The 19,283-nt window shown below is 58.9% G+C and overlaps 1 protein-coding gene across 1 annotated transcript in view; it reads right to left on the minus strand.

The window, feature by feature from the left end:
* Positions 1-152, minus strand: part of KIF26A (kinesin family member 26A) — a 47,283-nt gene extending 47,131 nt beyond the window's left edge. Inside the window, exon 1 of the mRNA XM_087447835.1 lies at positions 15-152. Coding sequence (XP_087303961.1) covers positions 15-152 — 138 coding nt within the window. The remainder of the gene's footprint in view (positions 1-14) is intronic.
* Between the last annotated feature and the right edge of the window lie 19,131 nt (positions 153-19,283).

The following is a 19,283-nucleotide window of genomic DNA, read 5'->3' on the forward strand; positions in this document are numbered from 1 at the left end:
CGCCCGGCCCTCACCTTGGCTCGACGCCGCAGGAGGTGGCTGGTGAAGCCCAGGATGATCTCCGAGTCCAGGCACAGCGCCCCCATCTCCAGCAGGCTGGGCGCCTTGCGGGGCGCGCCGCGGGGCGGCTCGGGCGGCCCGGGCAGCGCCATGGAGGAGCGGAGCGCGGGGAGCGGCCCCGAGCTCCTCCTGCCGCCGCCGCCGCCGCCGCCGCCGCCGCCGCCGCCGCCGCCTCCCCGCCCGCGCGCTCACCGGCCGCGCGCCCGCCGCCGCCGCCGCCGCCGCCGAGCCCCGCACGGCGCGGGGCCGCCCGCCAGCTCCCCAGTCCTCGGCGGCCCGCGCCCGCGGACCCTGCGCTCTCTCTGCGCCGCGCGCCCCCGCGCCCCGGCCCCGCCCGCCCGCGCCGACAGCGCCCCCTCCGCCCAGGCGGCGAGCCAGACGCCCGCACACCAGGAGGAGGGGCGGGGGACGGAGGATGGGGGGTCCAGGACCCGGCCTGAGTCCGCACCCCCCTGCCTCATGCGCTTCCTGCCAGGAGCACAGGGAGGGAGCGGCGGCGCTGAGCAGGGCTCTCCCAAACCTCTTCCGTCAGGGGGCACATCGCAGCCCCTTCCCCTCCAATCTGTCCCGGGGACTCCGCGCCTTGGGGTCCCAATCCCTGGAGACATGTAGGTAGCCCGGGGACCTTGCGTTCCCTACTCTGCCCATGCTCCAGAGCGACCCTGTCTGAGGCGGCTCCTCGGAAGCCTCCCATCCGTCACCCCAGCCTCGGCCAGTAGACTCCTAAGGCCCACCCCGCTAGGACCCCAGAGCGCCGGCAGTGGGACCCGATTCCGCTGCCACCAGCAGCCTTCTCCGCCCCTGACCCGGACCCTCAGGCCGCTCCAGGAACTCCCTGCGGGCTGAAGGATTCCTGTCCAAATTACTGTCCGAGTCTGTGGCGGGTGCTTGGAGGAGCGGGGGGCTCCGCCCGGATACACATTCAGACCCGGATCCCGCGCGCCTACTGTGCGCGGCCCCCGGCCTCGCATGCTGCCGGGCGCCCCCTGGGGGCGCAGGCTGGGCCAGCGGGACGCCTGCCTAGGGAGGGTGGAGCAGGGAGACAGGGTCGCCTATACAACCTAGGCCCCCAGGGAAGGTCTGGGGGAGTTAAGAGAGGAGGGCGCCAGGGAACACCGCCCGGGGAGATAGGCCTTGAACGGGACCTGGAAGGTAAGCATGCTAGGGGAGACGGAGACGGGGAAGCCAGTGCCTGGAGCTCAGCGCTGGGCCCTTTCAGAAGCGCCGGTGCACAGATGGCATGATGTGACAGCTTGGCTGTGGTGCTAGGCTGGACCCGTCAGGTGCCCTCTCTGCCCTCTGGGAGGGACCATGGAATCGCCCTACCCCCCACACCCTGGCTGGCCGGGAGACCCTCCTGCTCACTGGGTTCCTCCCCCCACTCTCACCGGGAGGCAGCTGGAGGACATTGTCTCCACTGACTGCACCCAGCGTTCATCATGGATACCTTATCTGCGGCCACAGGGCCGGCAATTACCACCGCTCTGCCCAACCCATGCCTCATGTCAGGAGCTCTCTCCTGAGCCCAGGAGGAGCTGCCTTCCTCCCTGTCCCCACAGGCACCCCTGGTCTGGGGCAGAAATCAGGGCAAGCCATAAGGGAGGCCAGGCCCCCATTTCCCTCCTCAGCCCCATCCTCTGGACTCCAGGAGGACACCATGGGGACCTCTCACCCTCCTCCCTCCCCCATGGGCAAGCACTGGGGAGGACTGTCCTACCCACTCCCCCCAAGACCCTGGGCCTGGGGGGCTCCCTCCAGTGGACCAGGCTCTTCTGGGAGGAGGCTGCCCGCCATCTCAATGGATTGATTAAAGTCATCGTGGAGATTTTTTTAACATTTAATTTACCAAGCACGCGGCGGCTGGTCACAGCTGTCCCCGGGGAAATCTAGGCCAAGGGAGCAAAACAGAAAAACTCCTGCAATTGAGCAGAGCTCTGATGGGATTAATTGCGGACTCAGCTCCAATCAGACCCCACGTGGCAATATTTCAGGCAGGCAGGAGGACACCCAGCTGGGGCGGTGAGATTCCTGCACCGGGTGTGGGGCGCCCTGAGCCCACCACACCACCATCTCTACACACAGACCAGTACCTCCTGGGCCCAAGCCCCCAGGGGTGGTCTCCGGCCCACCCCCAGCCAGCCTTTCAAGAAAGGCCCAGGTCCTTACAGCCCGCAGTTTGAGAGCTGGGGAGGCACCCCAACAGGCTCCCACCGTGCACTCCGGAAAATGAACACCTGGCAGCACTCTCTCCGATGGTGGAAACTGGGCCAGTCGGGAAACCTTGATCCCCGGGGACAGTGGATGCAGGTCATATCTGGGGGCTCTTGGAAAGATGCCCCAGACACCGTATGTGGCACGGTTGGGTTTGTATTTCTAGAGACCGTTTATGCCCATGAAGTCCTGAACCTTTCCTGGGAGAGACACAGGACAGGTGAGAGTTGCTGCCTCTGGGGAGAGGGGAGGGGAGGGTCAGGGAGAGGCTTCTACTTCCACTTTCTGTCCCTCTGTGTGGCTTTAACTCCTGCGGGATGTGTAACCATGACTTTTAGTATTTAGTAAAGAGACCAGGGCCGGCCCCGTGGCTTAGCGGTTAAGTGCACACACTCCACTACTGGCAGCCCAGGGTTCGGAACCCCGGGCGCCACCTATGCCATGGCTTCTCCGGCCATGCTGAGGCCGCGTCCCACATACAGCAACTAGAAGGATGTGCAACTATGACATACAACTATCTACTGGGGCTTTGGGGGAAAAAAAACAAGGAGGAGGATTGGTGATAGATGTTAGCTCAGAGCCGGTCTTCCTCATCAGAAAGAGGAGGATTAGCGTGGATGTTAGCTCAGGGCTGATCTTCCTCACATAAATAAATAAATAAATAAATAAATAAATAAATAAATAAATAAATAAATAAATAAATAAATAAATAAAACTGTTTAAAAAAAAAAAAAGAGAGAGACCAGAAAGCCTAAGCTCCCAGAGATCCAAGCCCTGAGGTCCCCGTGAGGACCACACTCAGCATGGAGCAGACCCTCCATCCCCTCCAAGAGTGGGGGAGAGAAAGAAACCTTCTCCCTCATCTCAATGGGGCCTCGGGACCCTCCCACGATTCCCCGCCTGCTCAGCTCACCAGGCTCTCCCCTCAGCACCTCCTGGGAGGCTGGGCTCGTGTCTGGGGTGTAGGAAGGATGCCCCAGAGAGCAGCCAGCGATGACAGCCCAGCCATGTCCCTGAGGGAGGCCCACGTCGGTTCAGGGCGGGGCCTCCTGGGCAGCTTCAGGTCAAGAGGAGATCATGGTCATGGCACAGTCCTCCCTCAGGGGCGTCTGAGTGCTGGGGGGAGGTTGTCCTATCTGCTGGGTTAGCAAACACTGGCACTTGCTATGGACCAGGCTCTGTTTTACCCGCTCAACAATAGTTGCTAATTTAATTCTCACACCCTCATACCCTCACAGGAGAGGGTATTATTATGATCTTCATCGTACAGATGAGGAAATGGAGGCTCAGAGTGAAGTAACTCACCAGAATTCATCCCAGACAGTCTGGATGGAGAATCTTGGCTGGTAACCCTTGTGTCCCGCTGCCTCCTCACCCCCTCACTCCCAGGGCCTGGCCTCAGGAGTGTAACTGTGGAGGGCGGGATGGGGCCCTGTCCCAGGAGCTCCCAGCCTGGGGACAGAAGCAGGAGCAGAGGACGGCCGGCCCCACCGTGGGCTGTGGGATAAGGTTTGTCAAGTAGAGAGAGAAAGGCCAACAGGGTCAGACCGGCTCCCTGTAGAACGGGGACCCTCACTGGTCACTGGACTGGCCCCACCTCCCCCTCCTGCCCTCTGCCTGCCCCCTCCCAACACCCCAGTGCGCCGCCCCACGCCAAGAGGAGCCCCAGGCCCAGAGTGCTGGGCCCTCCGAGGGCAGCGTGGTTTCAGCACCTCGGCCAGCGCCGGCAGAGGGGCTGGAGCCGGGCAGGGCCACCCCATGTCAGGTGAAGATGGGCTAGAGAAGGGAGTGGGTGATGGGGTCCCCGGGCTATTGGGTTTCCCACCATCCCTTTGCTCATTCATTCACTCAATTCAATCACTGGGAGTCGGCCTTGACACCTGCTTGCTCTCACGGCCCCTGCGTCCTATCCCTCAGGACCTTACGGTATGTCCAGAGGCAAACCGCTCTTCACTCTGCCATGCCCACGCCCCATCTTGGCCACCATCATACTTAGTGCAGAGCCCCTAGCTGGAGGGGACCACTGCCGCCCCCTGTTCTGGTCTCCACACAGGAGCCATGGGAGCCTTTAAGAAGGTGGATGAGATCACACGGCCTCTGCTCAGACCTCTGCTGCCAGTCTGCAGCCTCCTCGCTGCTCCTCAGCAGCCCAACATGCCTGCTCAGGGGCTTCCTCCTGCTGTTCCCTCTGCAGGTGTGCTGCCCCCAGACAGCCACACGGTTCTCCCCCTCTTTTCTGTAAGGTCACCTTCTCAGCAAAGCCTTCCCCACCCACCTTACCTGCAGCCTCAACCCTCGCAGCACCTGCAGCCCTCAACTGCTTTAGTCTTCCTCCAGAGCACCTATCATGAACTCCCTATAAATGTTACTCATTTTGTTCTGTCCATTGTCCATCTTCCCTACTGGGATTCCAGCGGTTTCTCCAGTACCTGGCACAGAGTGGATAGCCACTGGTGGCTGTTGAAGACTAAAGGCACGAGTGGATCCCAGGCATGCATTCGTGGCCAGTTCCCGTGTGAATTCCCATTGCAGAGGGGCTCCTGTCCTCCCTCTCCCACCCAGACCCAGCCCTCCCACCACAGCCTGGATCTCTGCTCTGGCCTCCCCACTGGCCCCAGACTGGCTCTTCCCTCCCACCTCACCCACAGCAATGCTGCAGTGCCAGACCCCGCCCCTGGGATGACTTGACCAGGCCCACCCAGCCCAGCCCTGGGTCAGCCAGGTTGACCAGCCTGAGGACACTTCCTGGCCCAGAGGGAAGCATTCCTGGTCTACCTGCACCTTCCCAGCTCCGGAGAGGAAATGTGCGTGGCACTGAGTGGCCCCTGAAACCCCCCAACCAGTGCCCTCACTGCGACAGGAGTGCACTCTGGCCCTCCAGCCCAGCCTGCCAAGGCTCCCAGCCCCTGGTAGACATTATGAGTCCTTCCATGACACCCCACCTAAAGTGGGAGTCCCTCAGCCAGCCTGCAAGGCCCCCAGCCCGGATCTCCTCCTCTCTGGGATCAACTCCCCTACCCCTCCTACCTGAGGGTCCGGCTGCCTCAACTTCTCTCCAAGCACCCAACACCCAAGCCCTTGCAGGCCTCCTGTCCTCTGCCTGGCCATCTCCAACTTCAGGTCAAATTCAGATGCCACCTCTTCCAGGAAGGCTCCCAGCTGTGGGCAGAACTAGTCCCCCAGTCTGGAACTCCTGCTGCACCTGGCACATTCCTGTGCCCCTCCAGGGTGGAAATCAGATCATCTCCCGGTGCCCAGAGTGCACCTCAGGCCAAGCACTCCCCGGGGGCAGTGAATGCTTAATGAAGACAGGCAGCTGGTCAGGAGGTGGGCAGGAAGCAGGAGCCGACCCCTCCACCCTGACTCTCTAGGTCGATGGGGTCCGACAGGATGACAGGATAGCCAGGACTCCGGGAGCCCATCTCCTGTGTTTATGCAGCCACATCTGAAACGGCCAGCAGGTGGCGCACCTCAGCCACTGTCTCGCGTTAAAGGAAAAGTATTTAAGCGGTCACCTCCTTCAGCTTCCCTGCTATGATGATAGGAGAGGCCAGGGGCTTGCCCTAGACCCCTGAAAGTAAGGGGTGCCCCGCCAGCCCTGTGGCCTCACCAGCATCCCCTCCATGCGCCTCCCTGTGTTCTCCCCACCCGCCCCACAGGCCTCATCCCACCTACCCCACACCCCTGGCTTCCTGCTCCCCTTCGTTATTGCTCCCTCTCCCTCTGCCCGTCGAAGGCCTGGGCTCAGCCTCTAGCTCCAGGACAGAGGGATGGGGCAGAGGGACACGTGGGGGGGGCGGGAGTCCTACTGAGTTGCCCCCCACAGCTTGCCTGAGGGCGCAGTCTGGAAAACTATGGGACATCCCTCAGTGCAGCTGTGTCACAGCCCTGCCACCATGCCAGAAACGGCCTGCTGCTTCCTGAGGAGCCCTTCCAGGTGCATCTCCCACAGACAACATCCCCCGCCCCTTTCCAGGGCAGGAGTGAGTCCAGCTCAGCTCTGGATCTGCAGGGACCAGGGCTGGGCATGAAGGCGGCCTCGTGATCACAGGCTCTCTATGTGCATGTGTGTAATACAGCTTACACGAGAGTGTACACCACTGAGGTACCACCCGGAGAATGAAAGCAGTGTGAGCTGGTGTGCTGATGAATAAAGATGGGGGCGCTGAGGGAGCCACTCCCCCAGACCCTGGGTCCAGGCAGCACCCCTGACGGTGTCGGGAACAGCTGCATGCTCAGGAACCACGGTTCCCACCGCCCCCAGGATGGGGCATCCCCACACGCGTCCTGGGCATGGCTGTAGGGGGTCCTCGGAGGACGAAGAGAAGATATTGAGTTCCAGGAACTTAAGTACAGATGCCCTTCAGAGAACAATGGAAAAGCCCTTGGGAGATAAAAATATGATAACGGAAATCTAATTTGAAAGACAGATTGAAAGATGAAGTCAAGACAACCTCCCAGAAAGTAGAGGAAAAAGAAAGAGAAAATAAGAGAGAAGGAAAAGAATGACAAGTTTAGAGTAGGAAGTTCAATGTCTGAATAACAGGAATTCCAGAAAAAGAGTATAGAAAAAATATGGGTGGGGGAATAATGCAAAAAAAAATCCAGAACTAGGGACTAGGAACCTTCAATGCCTCACACAATAAACGGGGGCAAAAGACCTACATCTTTGTGAAATTTCAAAAGAGCACCAGGAACAAACAGAAGAATCTAAAAGCTTGAGGTGAGGAGGAGTTCGCGTGTCAATAGAGAAGAGCGGCATCCAGCTTCTCCACAGTAACGACAAAGCTGGAAGACGACAGAGCAAATTCCCAAAACCCCGAGGGAAAAGAATTGCCTAGAATTAACACATGCCAAACTCACCCAGCATAAAGCAGCATAAAGACCAAAAACACGGCCTTTGACCTTCCCTTTCTTGAAGCCCCTGGCAGATGGGCTCCCCCTAAACAGAGAACTAAACCAGGGAAAACAGGCCGTGGGACCAGGAAGGGGGACCCATCCCGGGAGAGAGACAAAGGGCATTTCAGGGTAGTGGGGATGGAGGTTCACGGTGTCAGCTTCAGCTGAGTCCTAAGGGGTCCAGATTGGAGCAGGCATCCAGAGCGTTCTACAGGGAGGCCTGGAGGAGGGAGGGAGCGGGGAGAGGGGAAATAGATTACTTAATGTATTTGAACACCTGTAGAATAGATTTAAACTTCCATCAAAGAGCACGGAGTTATTCACAATTACATAGAAAACTATGCGGGCCAGCCCCGTGGCTTAGCGGTTAAGTGCTTGCGCTCCGCTGCTGGCGGCCCGAGTTGGGATCCCGGGCGCGCACCGACACACCGCTTCTCTGGCCATGCTGAGGCCGCGTCCCACATACAGCAACTAGAAGGATGTGCAGCTATGACATACAACTATCTACTGGGGCTTTGGGGGAAAAAATAAATAAATAAATAAAATTAAAAAAAAAAAAAAAAGAAAACTATGCAAATAAAAAAAGAGGCAATTATTTTCTTAAAAATTGTTCAGTTGTACTGGAAAGGAGCTGTGATCACATGTGCTAACCTGGGGTGGAACATTGAGGGCAGGAGGCTCCTGGTTTTCTTAACAAGTTTATAATTATTATTTGACTTTTTAAATTATATACATGTTTAAATTTCATTCTTAAGTTATTTGTTTAGTTTAGAAATGTAGGCAAAAGTAAAAATTTTCTGAATTCACTTCTGAATAATTCTAGAGAAAATCGCAATGGAAATTACAAAGAAAGCAACTGAGGATGATATGTCACAGCTGTAGTCCAAAGGGGCTCCAAAGGAAAATGAAATCCTTACAGGGATGGATACAACACAAGAAACGGACTTTGTGAAATGTACGAACAAATGTGGCCTTGGCCACGGGGTGTCACCTTGGCCTGTGTGTTGGGGTGTCATCCCAAGATGCTATTCAGGCACGAGGGGGTTTGGGTGAGAGTTGGCCTGGAGCTAAAGGAAGGGTGGTGGATGAGTCTTGGTGGGGGCAGAAGGTGCCAAGAGAGTTCCCTCTGAAGGGACTGAGCCAGCTCTGCCACTTAGACATCACCTGTAGCCACTGCTGAAGGCAGCCACCTCCGTGCGGCAATTCTGCTGACCCCAGGCCTTCAGGGAAGTTGTGTGCACCTGTGAAGTCAGCTATGATGGAGGACCACACGCCCCACCGCAGAGCCAGCTGGTACATCTGAGCCCCCAGGAGAATCCAACATCGAGGGAGGGCATGAGGAGTCCAGCAGAGGTCTAGCTCCAAATGGGGGCACAACGGAGACCCCCAGGGTCTATCTATAACAACATTGGTGTGCCTTGGGGAAGCCAGAAATGCCTCCGGGAAAGGAACGTGGTAGAAGAATATCAACAGTGCACAGGTGGAAGTTCAAGCTGGGGTTCTCAAGGTAACAAGGAGACGGGAGGACTTTCACTTTGGGCCAAGATAGAGTGACAGGGATCAGATTCACACTCCCAACAGAAATAACTTTAAAAAGGACAAAGCATATGAAACAACAGTTCACAGCCATTGGATATGGGGCAGGACAGGAGAGTGATCCCTCGAGAGGGGACACAAATGAAGTGAGCCCGCGATGGCCTGGCTGACCGCCTGGAGAGAGGTGACCGGCCTCGGCACAGGGAGGGAGAGGCCAGGACACAGGAGGCACGGTTGGAGTCTGGGGAAGCTGAGGCTGCTCGAGGCTGCAGGGCAGACATCGGAGAGAAGAGAGCTGCATGGACCACGGCTCTGGAGATCCGCAAAGGGGTCTCCTTGAGTCTGTAGCTGAGGGCAGATCACCCAGGAAGGAAGGAAGCTCCCCAAGGCCAGAGGAGGAGCCACCTGAGAGGATGGAAAGCTGCCTGCCTCTCAAACCGTGCTGGGGACCCAAACAGGTCTGTGCACACCCATGTTCACACCAGCAGCCAAACGGTGGGAGCAACCAGTGTCCACGGATGGATGAATGGGTAAACAAACCGTGGTCCCTCCACACAATGGAATATTGTCCATCCTTAAAGAGGAAGGAAATTCTGACACATGCTACAACATGGATGAACCTTGAGGACATTATGCTGAGTGAAATAAACTAGTCACAACAGGACTAATCCTGTATGGTTCCACTCATATGAGGTCCACAGAGGAGTCAAATCCATAGAGACAGAAAGTAGGATGGTGGGTGCCAGGGGCTGGGGGAGGGGGAATGGGGAGTTGTTTAATGGGGACAGAGTTTCAGTTTTGCAAGATGAAAAACATTCTGGAGAGGGATATGGTGATGGTTGCACAGCAATGTGAGTATACTGAATGCCACAGAACTGTACACTTAAAAATGATTAAAAGAGTACATTTTATGTTATGTATATTTTCCCATAATTTTAAAAAATTTAAACAAAAAACATGCTAAGAATGGTGTGCGTTCCCACAACCAGAAGGAATAAGCCCCCTCCTTCACAAGGCCTGGGGTAGAGCCCTCACAAGGACTGCCTCATTATTGGGGAAATAGAATAAAATACAATAAAAGTTGAACTGGTCCTGCCTAACGAAGCCAAAAGCAATCCTCAAAACAATCAAACTCTCTACAAGTAGCTTAACCGTGTCCCAGAACAAGGTTCACAGATATTTATAGGATACAAAATTACCCAGCACCCAACAATGTCAAAGTCACCATGTTTGGCAACCAATCAAAAATTAGCAGGCATGCTAAGAAAACTACACAACAAGGAGAAAAATCAGTCAATAGAAACAGACCCAGAAATGATGCAGATGATAAAATTAGTAGACAAGAACAGGAAAACTATTTCGTAACTATATTTCAATAAGTTCAAGAAGATTTCGGACTGCTTGAATACAATACATTAGGTAAAAATATGGGAACCATAAAACAGACCCAATCAAACATAATGTCCTGGATGAAAATTACACTGATGGAATTAATAGCAAATTAGACACTGCAGAAGAAGAAATTCTTTAGATTGAAATAGAAACTATCCAAAATGAAACACAGAGAAAAAAAAGACTATAAACAATGAGCAGAGCTTTGGGTCAACCTCAAGTGGCCTAGCAGACGCCACCTTAAGAAACCAGAAAAGCAGAACAAATAAAACCCAAAGTTAGGAGAAGAAGGGAAATGACAGACCTCAGAGTGGAAATCAGTTAAATAGAAAACAGAAAAATAATAGAGAAAATCAATCAAACCAAAAGCTGATTCTTTCAGAAGATCAATAAAAATGATAAACCTCTAGCCAGGCTGATCAGGAAAAAAAGAGAGAAAACACAAATCACCAGTACTAAGAATGAGAGATGGGACACTGCCACAGACTCTACAGATATTAAAAGAATAATAACAGAGTATTATGCATAACTTTATACAATCTGACAACTTAGATTAAAGAAACAAATTCCTTGAAAGATATAAGCTGCTAAAACTCACTCAAGAAATAGATAACCTGAATAGTCTTATATCTATTAAAGATATTGAATTTGCAGTTGAGAACCTTCCAATAAAGAAAACTCTGGGGTGGGAAGGGAGGGTGGTACCACAGGGTCACGTTAACCCCATGGTGGGGGGGGTGTCTGCTGGTTATCTTGATTGTTCGATGGCCTCATAGACGTGCGCACACATCGAAATCATCAATCGTACCTTTAAACATGCTCACCTTGCTATGTGTCGATTCCACCTCTATAAACCGAAAGAAAGAAAGAGGCAGCTGATCCCCAAAGACTGGAGGGCTCAACGAAAGCTTGCCATGGATGTGTGCCCTGCCACCCACCACCCCCTGCAGCCTCTCAGAACCACAGCAGATGATCAGAAAGCCAGGCACAGCTGACCCCAGAGCCCACCCAGAGGGGACAGATCTGTTTTCCCACAGGGCTCAGGGTCCCCTGTCCTTCCCCTTCTCTATGGTCATTCTCAACGGCACAGGCATCTGGAATTACACTTGCCATAGCGTGGTGCGAGCCCTCGGTGGGCTGTCTGTGCCGTAGGGGCTCGGGCAGGGACACAGAGGGACACGGGGGCTGACAGTTTCCGTTCTGGGCTCCCCTGCCCTGGGGATTACAAGCCCAGGACATCCCTAAAAGGCACAGGTTCGGGGGTCTGTCTCCCCTTCTTCTTCCAACTCTTTTCTCTTGCTGAGGTCTGCTACTTAAGACTGTGGTTCTCAGCCTCCGGCTCCATCGCAATCATCCAGAATGTGGAGACGCAGATCCCTGGCCCACCCCGCTCCGTGGAACCCGTGGTGTCCTTCACCAGCCCTCCCAGTGACTCAGCCACACGGAGAAGCTTGAGAACCACTGACTCAGAATACTGGTTCAACCACTTTAACAGAGACCAAAATAACAGCAGCTTTAAAAAGACAGGTTTATTTCTCTGTGGAAAAGACAAGCTGGTAAGTGGTCCCAGGAGCTACGGTGGTGTGTCGTCCCCCCCGCCCCCACCAGCTGGTCCAGGGTAGGGTGACCAACTGCCCCAGTTTGCCCAGGACAGAGGGTGTTCCCCAGACATGAGGCTTTCAGTAATAAAAACAGAAATCCAAGCAAACTGGGTGAGCCTCCGTCTGCATAGCCAGAGCAGGCTCAGCACCGCGGTGGCCTAGTTCCGCCCGGAAAGGGGAAAGAGAAAGCAGAGGGCAGACAGTGTCCTCTAGGGGCAAGCCTGAAGTCACAGCCGCCTCTGGGGCTCACTGCACTGGGCAGAGCCCTATGCTCGCAGTCCAGGGGGCCACATGCCCAGCTAACACTCGGGGCTTCCATTACTAAAGAGAATGGGTACCGGGGACCCTCGGCATCCTTTGTTGGGGCGAGCAGGCAGAGAGAGGAGAGGCTGGGAGTGGGGTGGCGGTGTTGGGAAAGACAGGCCTTGTCACCACAGAGTAGGAGCTGCCTGCCTTCCTGGAGGCCCCAGGGACCAAGCGAGCCTGTTGTGAGACCCCACACGATTGCCCCCTGTGCTGGAGGGCCAGATTAACCTGGGGCCCTCCCCACACTGATCTTCCCACCACGAGGTAACACCATCCGGGGACAAGCTCTAGCCCTGCCCACAGCAGCGCTCTGGGAGTTTGGCTGCATCGTCTCAGTGGACCCTCCAGCGAGCCCGGTGAGGTGGGCACCACCACCCCTCTTTGCAAGAGGACGAAGTGGAGGTTCTGAGAGAATGAGGGACCAGCCAAGGACTTGCTTGTGGGTGGCAGGGCTGGGATTTGAACACACGACTGACTCTCAGTCTGTGCCAGGATGGGGAGGCCGGGTTGCAGAGAAGGGTCCTCCATCACTCCAACCACTAAGCTCTCCAAACCCGCTCCTCCCAGTGGCGAGAGCCTCCGGCCAGGCATGGGTGACAGTCAGCCAGGGGACCAGTATGGGTAAGGCTGGAAGCAGGTGGGAGCCAGCTGAAATTGGGGCCCTGGGGACCCAGTCCTCTCCCTGGCCCAGCTCCTTGAGGCAGCAGAAGGGACAGCGTGTGGTCAGGGGCCTGGCTCAGGTAGGTGGGAGGGTTTGCTGGGTCCTAGAGGAGGCCCCTCCCTGACTAAGAGAAGGCTGGTGGCAGGTGCCAGGGGCTTGCTGGGAGACCACAGTGCCAGAGCCAGGGCTGAGGCTGGAAGCCGGGCCCAGGTAACGACCTGGCCACCCCCACCCACAACCATCCTCATTTCTATTCCTCTGGGGTTGGAAGGAAGCAGGAGAGACCACAACAAGGCCTGGAGGGAAAGGCCACCCAGCTCCAGGACACGGTGAAGCTCTGGAACGTACTTTCATTTTCAGCCACCTGTAATGTGTATATTCACACCGGACAAGATGATTCCAAGCTACAGAACAGGGAGATGCTGCTAACCCCCTGACCCTGAGCCCCAGCAGGGGCACCCCTCTTAGTGAGCTGCCAAGGGGCCCAGCAGACAGCACAGGGAGAACACTCTGCAGGATGAATCCCCACCAAGGGGCCATTGGGGGTCGGGGGCAGCATCGTTGCTAAGACCCTCTGGACCCCCTAGAGCACCGCAGACCCAAGAAGTGGCCGCAGGGCAGTTTGCTGGGCAAAAGGGGAAGATGCTGGCCTGAGGGAGGACCCTCCTCCCAGGAACACAGCCCCCTCCCCAGGGGCAGCCAGGGGCCTGGGGCCAGGTCCTCCTGCAGCCCACGATCTCCCAGCACAGCCCTCCAAGTTACCTCTCTGTCCTCACAACAACAGGATGAGGGAAGGGGCATCCCCCTCACACCTATGTGCAGGTGGGGCTCAGAGAGGGCAGGTGACCGGCCCAAGGCCCCTCAGCTGGGCAATGCCCTAGTGGGCCTCAAACCCGGGCCTGTCTGACTGGCCATCCAGGCTGCTCTGCAGCCCCCCTAAACACTGGGCCACAGAGGCAGGGACCTGAGGGAGACCCCCATTCCCCCCAGAGGGTGCAGCCCGGACCAGCGGGCCAGGCAGGCTCGGGGCAGGTCAACCTCATCTCCCTCCGAGGAAGAAGCCACCTCGCCCTTGGGGGAGATGGGAATGGAAGGACCCTTTGCTGAGCCCCTCCCGAGGCCAGCCGCTCCCGGGGCTTCACACACAGGCCCCGCGACTCCCACACGGTGTCTCCCGCAGCCGAGCGCTCCCAAGACCCACTTCACAGGGGAGCCTGAGGCCCCAAGAGGGACGCTCTGGCACACCAGGTCTGCGGGCCTGTCCCCACTGCCTGGGGCGCGGCCTGCCCACTTCCTCCCCACCCGCGGCTTCTGTCTCTTGGGTCCGTCATTCATTCCACAGGCTCTCACGGGACCCCTGCGCTCGTCCCCGCCCTAGGGCCTCTGTGAAGTGAAGGCTCCAGCCGTACAATCCCAGCTCCCTCCCGGCGAGCCCACCGCCAAACCGACGAGCGCCGGCTCCAGAGGGCGCGGCGGCCGCATCTCCAGCCCCAGGAAGCCCGTGGGGGGCAAGGAGCGCTCCTTCACCCCGCGGGGCCCAGGGCCAGGTCCCGGCTGGGAATTCGGCGGAGTTTCGAAAACGGTGGCGGCCCTCGGGAGCAGGAGGGCAGCAACGCGCCGGGAGCGTGGGCCGGCCCGGCGCGCCGCACCCCAGCGCTTCCCCGCGCTGGGCGCCGCCACGCCCGGCCACCTCCTGGCGGCGCTCGGCTCGCAGGCCCGGCCCCGGGGTCTGCCGGGCGCGGCGGGCGAGGCTCGGCCGGACTGGAGGGCGCGGAGCCGGGTCCAAGGGCTCCTCCCAGGCGGTGCCCGGCGCGCCCCTGACCCCGACCCTGCCCTCGGGCCGCGCGTGGGACGCCCAGACGCTGTCGCCGCCGCTGCCAGGCCCGCCGGGTCTAGTGGTCCTAAACATTTCACAATTGCGCTACAGAACTGTTGAACTGTTGAGAACCACTGAACCCAGCGCGCGAGTCCGCGCTCCGCCGCGCTGTGGAGAGAAAGCCCCGCCGCCCGGGGAGCCCCGCCCTGCGCCCCGCTCGCCGTCCGGCCGTGCGCCCTGCGGCCCCGGACGCCCGGGCCCGGCGCAGGGGGAGCGCGAACGCCGGACCCAGCCGCGCCCGCGCCGCGCCCGCCCAGCCCCCGCGAGCCCACTTGTCCCGCGGCGCGTCCCCTCGGACCGCGGCCCGCGTGGCCCGGCGGAAGCGTCGTGCGGTGGCGGCCAGCGCCGCGGCGCCTTTTAAGCGGTGTGGCCGCCCTGCCCCGCCGCCGGAATGCACCCGCGTTGCGCCGGCCCGACCGGTTTTTCCGGGCCGGGCGGCTCCCGGGCCGGCTGGTCGCGCGGCGGGTCGTCCGCGGCCCTGGTACCTGCTCGGCGCGCCCGCGCGGGGGTGGCCCTGACTCACCGGCCTCTGGGCCGCGCCCGGCGCCCCCGCCTCCAGCGCCCAGCCTGGGCGCACCTGGCGTCCCGGGGGTCCGCGCTCCAGGCCTAAGGGCCACACCCGCACCGTCTCGCCTGAGACCTGGGCGCCCAGACTCACTGCGGGGAGGCGGTGTGACACCGGCCAAGCTGGTGCCCAGGGCGGCCCTGGCAGGTGAGGACCAGAGCCGGCGGGAGCCCAGGCCCTGGTTCGGTCTATGGGTGGGGTCTGGACACGCCCATCCCCGAGCCTCTCACTTCAAAAGGAACTTCGTGGGAGGGGGGAAGGGGGGAACAAAAAGAAAGTGAAACTAGAGGGAGGGAGAGGGAAGGAGAGAACGCGCCCAGCAGGTTTCTGGCTCTTCCAGGAGAGTGAGGAAGGCAGCGCCCGACAGGGCCCCCCCACCCCAGGGCCCACATTGGGAGCCCATCCTGCCCCCTTACTCTGCACACGGGGGGCCCCAGCCCTGCCCCCCTCTCCACACCGGCCGGAGCCCCCCCCCCACCCGATGCGCTCTGGCCTGCCCACTTAGTCACCTGAAGATGTTGGGGCCTGACCACAGAGCCTCCGGGGACTCTATGTTACAGGGAGCTACCCACTTGGGGCAAATGGGGGCTAGTGGGGGGGGAGGTTCAAGCCTTAGGAAAGAGAAAATTTGGAGGGAGATGGCCCCTAAAGTCGGGGGCCACCTCAGCCCACATCTTAGCCACTGGTGCAGCCACATGGAGTGGGCAACAGAGGGTGGTTATAATCATTCGGCTAAGTCCAGGGCAGCCACACACACACACCCAGCCAGCAGGAGACCAGTGTCCTCTTGGCTCAGGAGCCCTGGGTTGGTCCCAGAACTCAGCTACCAAGTTGTGGTGGACCCTCCAGGTGTGTTCACATGTGCTGCGTGTGGCTTTCCTCTCACACCACTCTGTAAAGTGAAGAACAAAGGTTTTATTTCCATTTTGCAGTTGGGGAAACTGAGGCTTAGAGAGGGGCAGTGACCTCTCGGAGGTTAAACAGTTCTCCATGGTGGAGCTGGGACTCCACCCCAGGCTTCTCTGCTTAGCCTGTAGGCCTAAACGCCTGTGTGTGGGGTCGGGTGCTGGGGCAGGGGTGGGATGGGGGCACAGTGGTGCGTGACCAAGAAGAGGAGCTTGGGAATTCCTCCTCCTCACCACCGCCACCACCACCACATGGGCCAGAAGAACCCACCTCTCCTGTCCCCAATTCCAAGCCCTGGTACAGCCCAGTCCAGGGCACCCTCACTATCTCTAGCATCAGAGGGGACTGGTGAGAGAGGGGAGGAAGGTGACAAGGACAGGCACCTGTGGCTCCCACCTGCAGCAGGAGGTATCGAGGTGTGACCAGAAGGGGAACTTCCTAGCATGAAAGAGAAATCTGGTTCCCTGTAGCTGTGGGGGAGGCTCTGGGGGGCCCTCTCTGAGAAGTCTGATTTTCTGATGGAAATGCTGGGAAAACGTAGATAGCTGTCTAAATGTAGAGATGTTTCCCAAGATAAGCCTAGGATCCTGGCGATGTGAGATGGGCTGCTGGGAGCTGAGGCCTCACCCAAAATGAAATTACTGGGTGTGGGCAACGCAGCTCTCCTCTGGGGAGCCTGCTCCCTTCAGGACCCCGGGGGGCTCAGGGGACCTCCTCTGTTTATCCAGCTCTCGCTGTGGTAAGTCTGGCTCCCCCATCTCACGCCAGCCACATGCTGTGTCTCCCAGTGGCACTACCTTCAAGAGGTGAGGAGGCTGCCCCAGTGCCAGGCGGGCTCATAGCCCAGCTCTGCCATGTGCCAACATGAATCCTGAGCACAGGACTGGGCCTTAGTTTCTTCAGCTGTGAAATGGGAAGTAAGATGAACCAGGGCCCTCTCACAGGCATCGCAGGACGACAAGCCAGCACAGGCAGAAGGTGAGCCTCCAGCACTGTCACCTGCGGGCCACTCCACCTGACACGGTGTGCCTGGGAGCCCGGAGTGCAGGCCCTTCACTCCCCTGGCGCTCTTCGGTGATTCTCAGAGGAGCTGACTTACGGGGCCAGGCTGGCCTCCCCTCAAGAAACACAAAATGGCCCTGAGGAAGTTTCCAGACATGTGCCTACGACTTTCCACAGCTTCCAGAGACACTTGCCCTGCCCAGGAGCTGCTCGTTGTAAGGCTGTGTCCCACAAGCTTGTGGAGGGGCCTGAGAATGGGGGGCCCGCTGCCCAGTCCTGGTGGGGAGCTGCCCCCATCTGGCTCTCTGGCAGAAGCTTCTCCCCTGCCATCGGTGACCCACTGGGGAAAACCAGCTCAGCATGTGCTCTCCACGGGACACTGGGGATACAGTGGGCATTTCCACACTGGCAGGTTGGCACCCGGGGTAAGCCACCTGTGGCTTTCACAGTCCGGGGCTCCACGGGGCCTGGGAGAAGTGCCGAGTGTGGTGTGGCCGTGAGCGACGGACTCTGCCCGTCTCCAGTCCCTCGGGCGCAGAGCCAAAGGGGGTGGGTGCCTCCAGTGAGCTGCTGTATGTGGGAGCCCCAGAGAGGACATGGGGGGTGGCTGATCTGCCGTGGGACCTGAGAGGCGGCCTCATCCCTCCTCGCCTCCATCAGGCATTTGTCCGACTCCCACCGCCTCCCCTATGGCCTTCTGAGGGTCCCAACCCACCAGCAACAGCAGGGAATCCCGGCTCTCGAGCCCCTGGCACCCCCACTCGTGGGCCCCCACTCATCAGGGTGTGGGGCAAAGGCTCCCCAGGACTTGCCATGCTTATGTGGCGTTCCCTGGTTGTGCAAGGCCCAGGCACACCCGTGTCTGGGCGAGAATCTGGAAGGCTGCCAGCCGAGGTGCCAGCCTGGGCCTGGGAACCAGACTGAGAAGCCTGAGGGTGCGGGTGGAGCCACCTCCAGCCCGGCCCACCTGGGAGAGGCCCCAGCTGCACGGTGGGTGCCAAGGGAAAACTCTTGGGGTCATACTTTTGCCCAATATCTCCAGGGCACATGCCCTCAGCCTGGGCCCAGCTCTCCTGAGCCCCTAGCCCAGGGACCAGATGGACAGACAGATGGGAATCCTCACGTGGGCAGTTAGAGAGGTACCAAGGTGGTGGGGGACCCAGAGGGAGGCGGGTCATGCCCAGCAAGGAGAGTTCAGGGACCATGAGCAGGGAGGGAGGCCCCTGGCCAGCAGGCCCAGCGTGGCATGGTGGGGCTGAGCCTGGGACATGCCCTCGCCCCACTGGACTGCTCAGTTTGGGCAGAGAACTTGCCAGGGGTCCAAACACCTGATTTCATTCCCAGCTGAGCTTCTGACAAGGCATGTGGCTGCCCACCGGCCTTGGAGAGCCACACCCACTGGGCCTGGGCCTGCCCATCACACACCTGCCCACAGCAGGGCCCGCCCCCACCCACCCACCCACCCAGGCTGTCACAACCAGGGCCAGCCCGGGCCACCCCCTCCCTGTCTCCCCACCCAGGCCTGGGTGGGCCTGGTTTGTAATGGGTAGTTAGTTAGGGGCTATGGGCAGATCAGGGGCTGGAATGAACCATGCAGAAGGGCCAGCATACTGCAGAGGCCCCTGTGAAAACTAGACAGCAACCGAGAGGGACAGTAAGGAGGAGAGAGATGGTCTGTGTGAGGACAGTTAAGTAGGAGCAGATATGGGTGGGGGGCTGCCTGGAGGAGGTGACTCCAAGCTTCAAGAATGAGGATTCGGAGGAGAGGAGATGGGGCAGAGGTTGTCTGGAGGAGGGAACAGCCTGAGCAAAGGCCAGGAGGCAGGAAAGTGGGGGAGGGGCCAGCTGGCCCGCCCCTGCCCCCTCGGGCCTGGCTCACACTCACACTCATGCTGCCTCAGGAAGGACTGGCTGGGCGTCCCTCACCCCCAGGGTGCTGAAGACACCGCCCTTTGACCAGGAGCCTGGGACCCAACAGACCCACTGGAGCCAGGCTTTGGTGACCTAGGGAGGGAGTGGTCCCCAGAAGGACTTTATTGCCACTCTGCCCAACAAAGACCTTTAGGCTTTCTTGGAAACAGAAGGAGAAGCGTCCCAGCAGCAGGGGCACATCACAGTCAGAGCCATGGGTGGGGGCTTGCGATTCCTCCAGCAGGTCACAGCAGGAAGGTATGGCTTATGCTGCAGCAGGACAGCTTCAGGTTAGACAGCAGGCAGCACTTCCTGAAAATGTGAGGTCTCCTGGGACCTCTCTCCTGAGAGCAAGTG

Source organism: Ceratotherium simum, chromosome 24 (genome assembly GCF_057802395.1).
Source record: "Ceratotherium simum simum isolate JZ-2026a chromosome 24, ASM5780239v1, whole genome shotgun sequence".
In the NCBI taxonomy this organism is placed as follows: domain Eukaryota; kingdom Metazoa; phylum Chordata; class Mammalia; order Perissodactyla; family Rhinocerotidae; genus Ceratotherium; species Ceratotherium simum.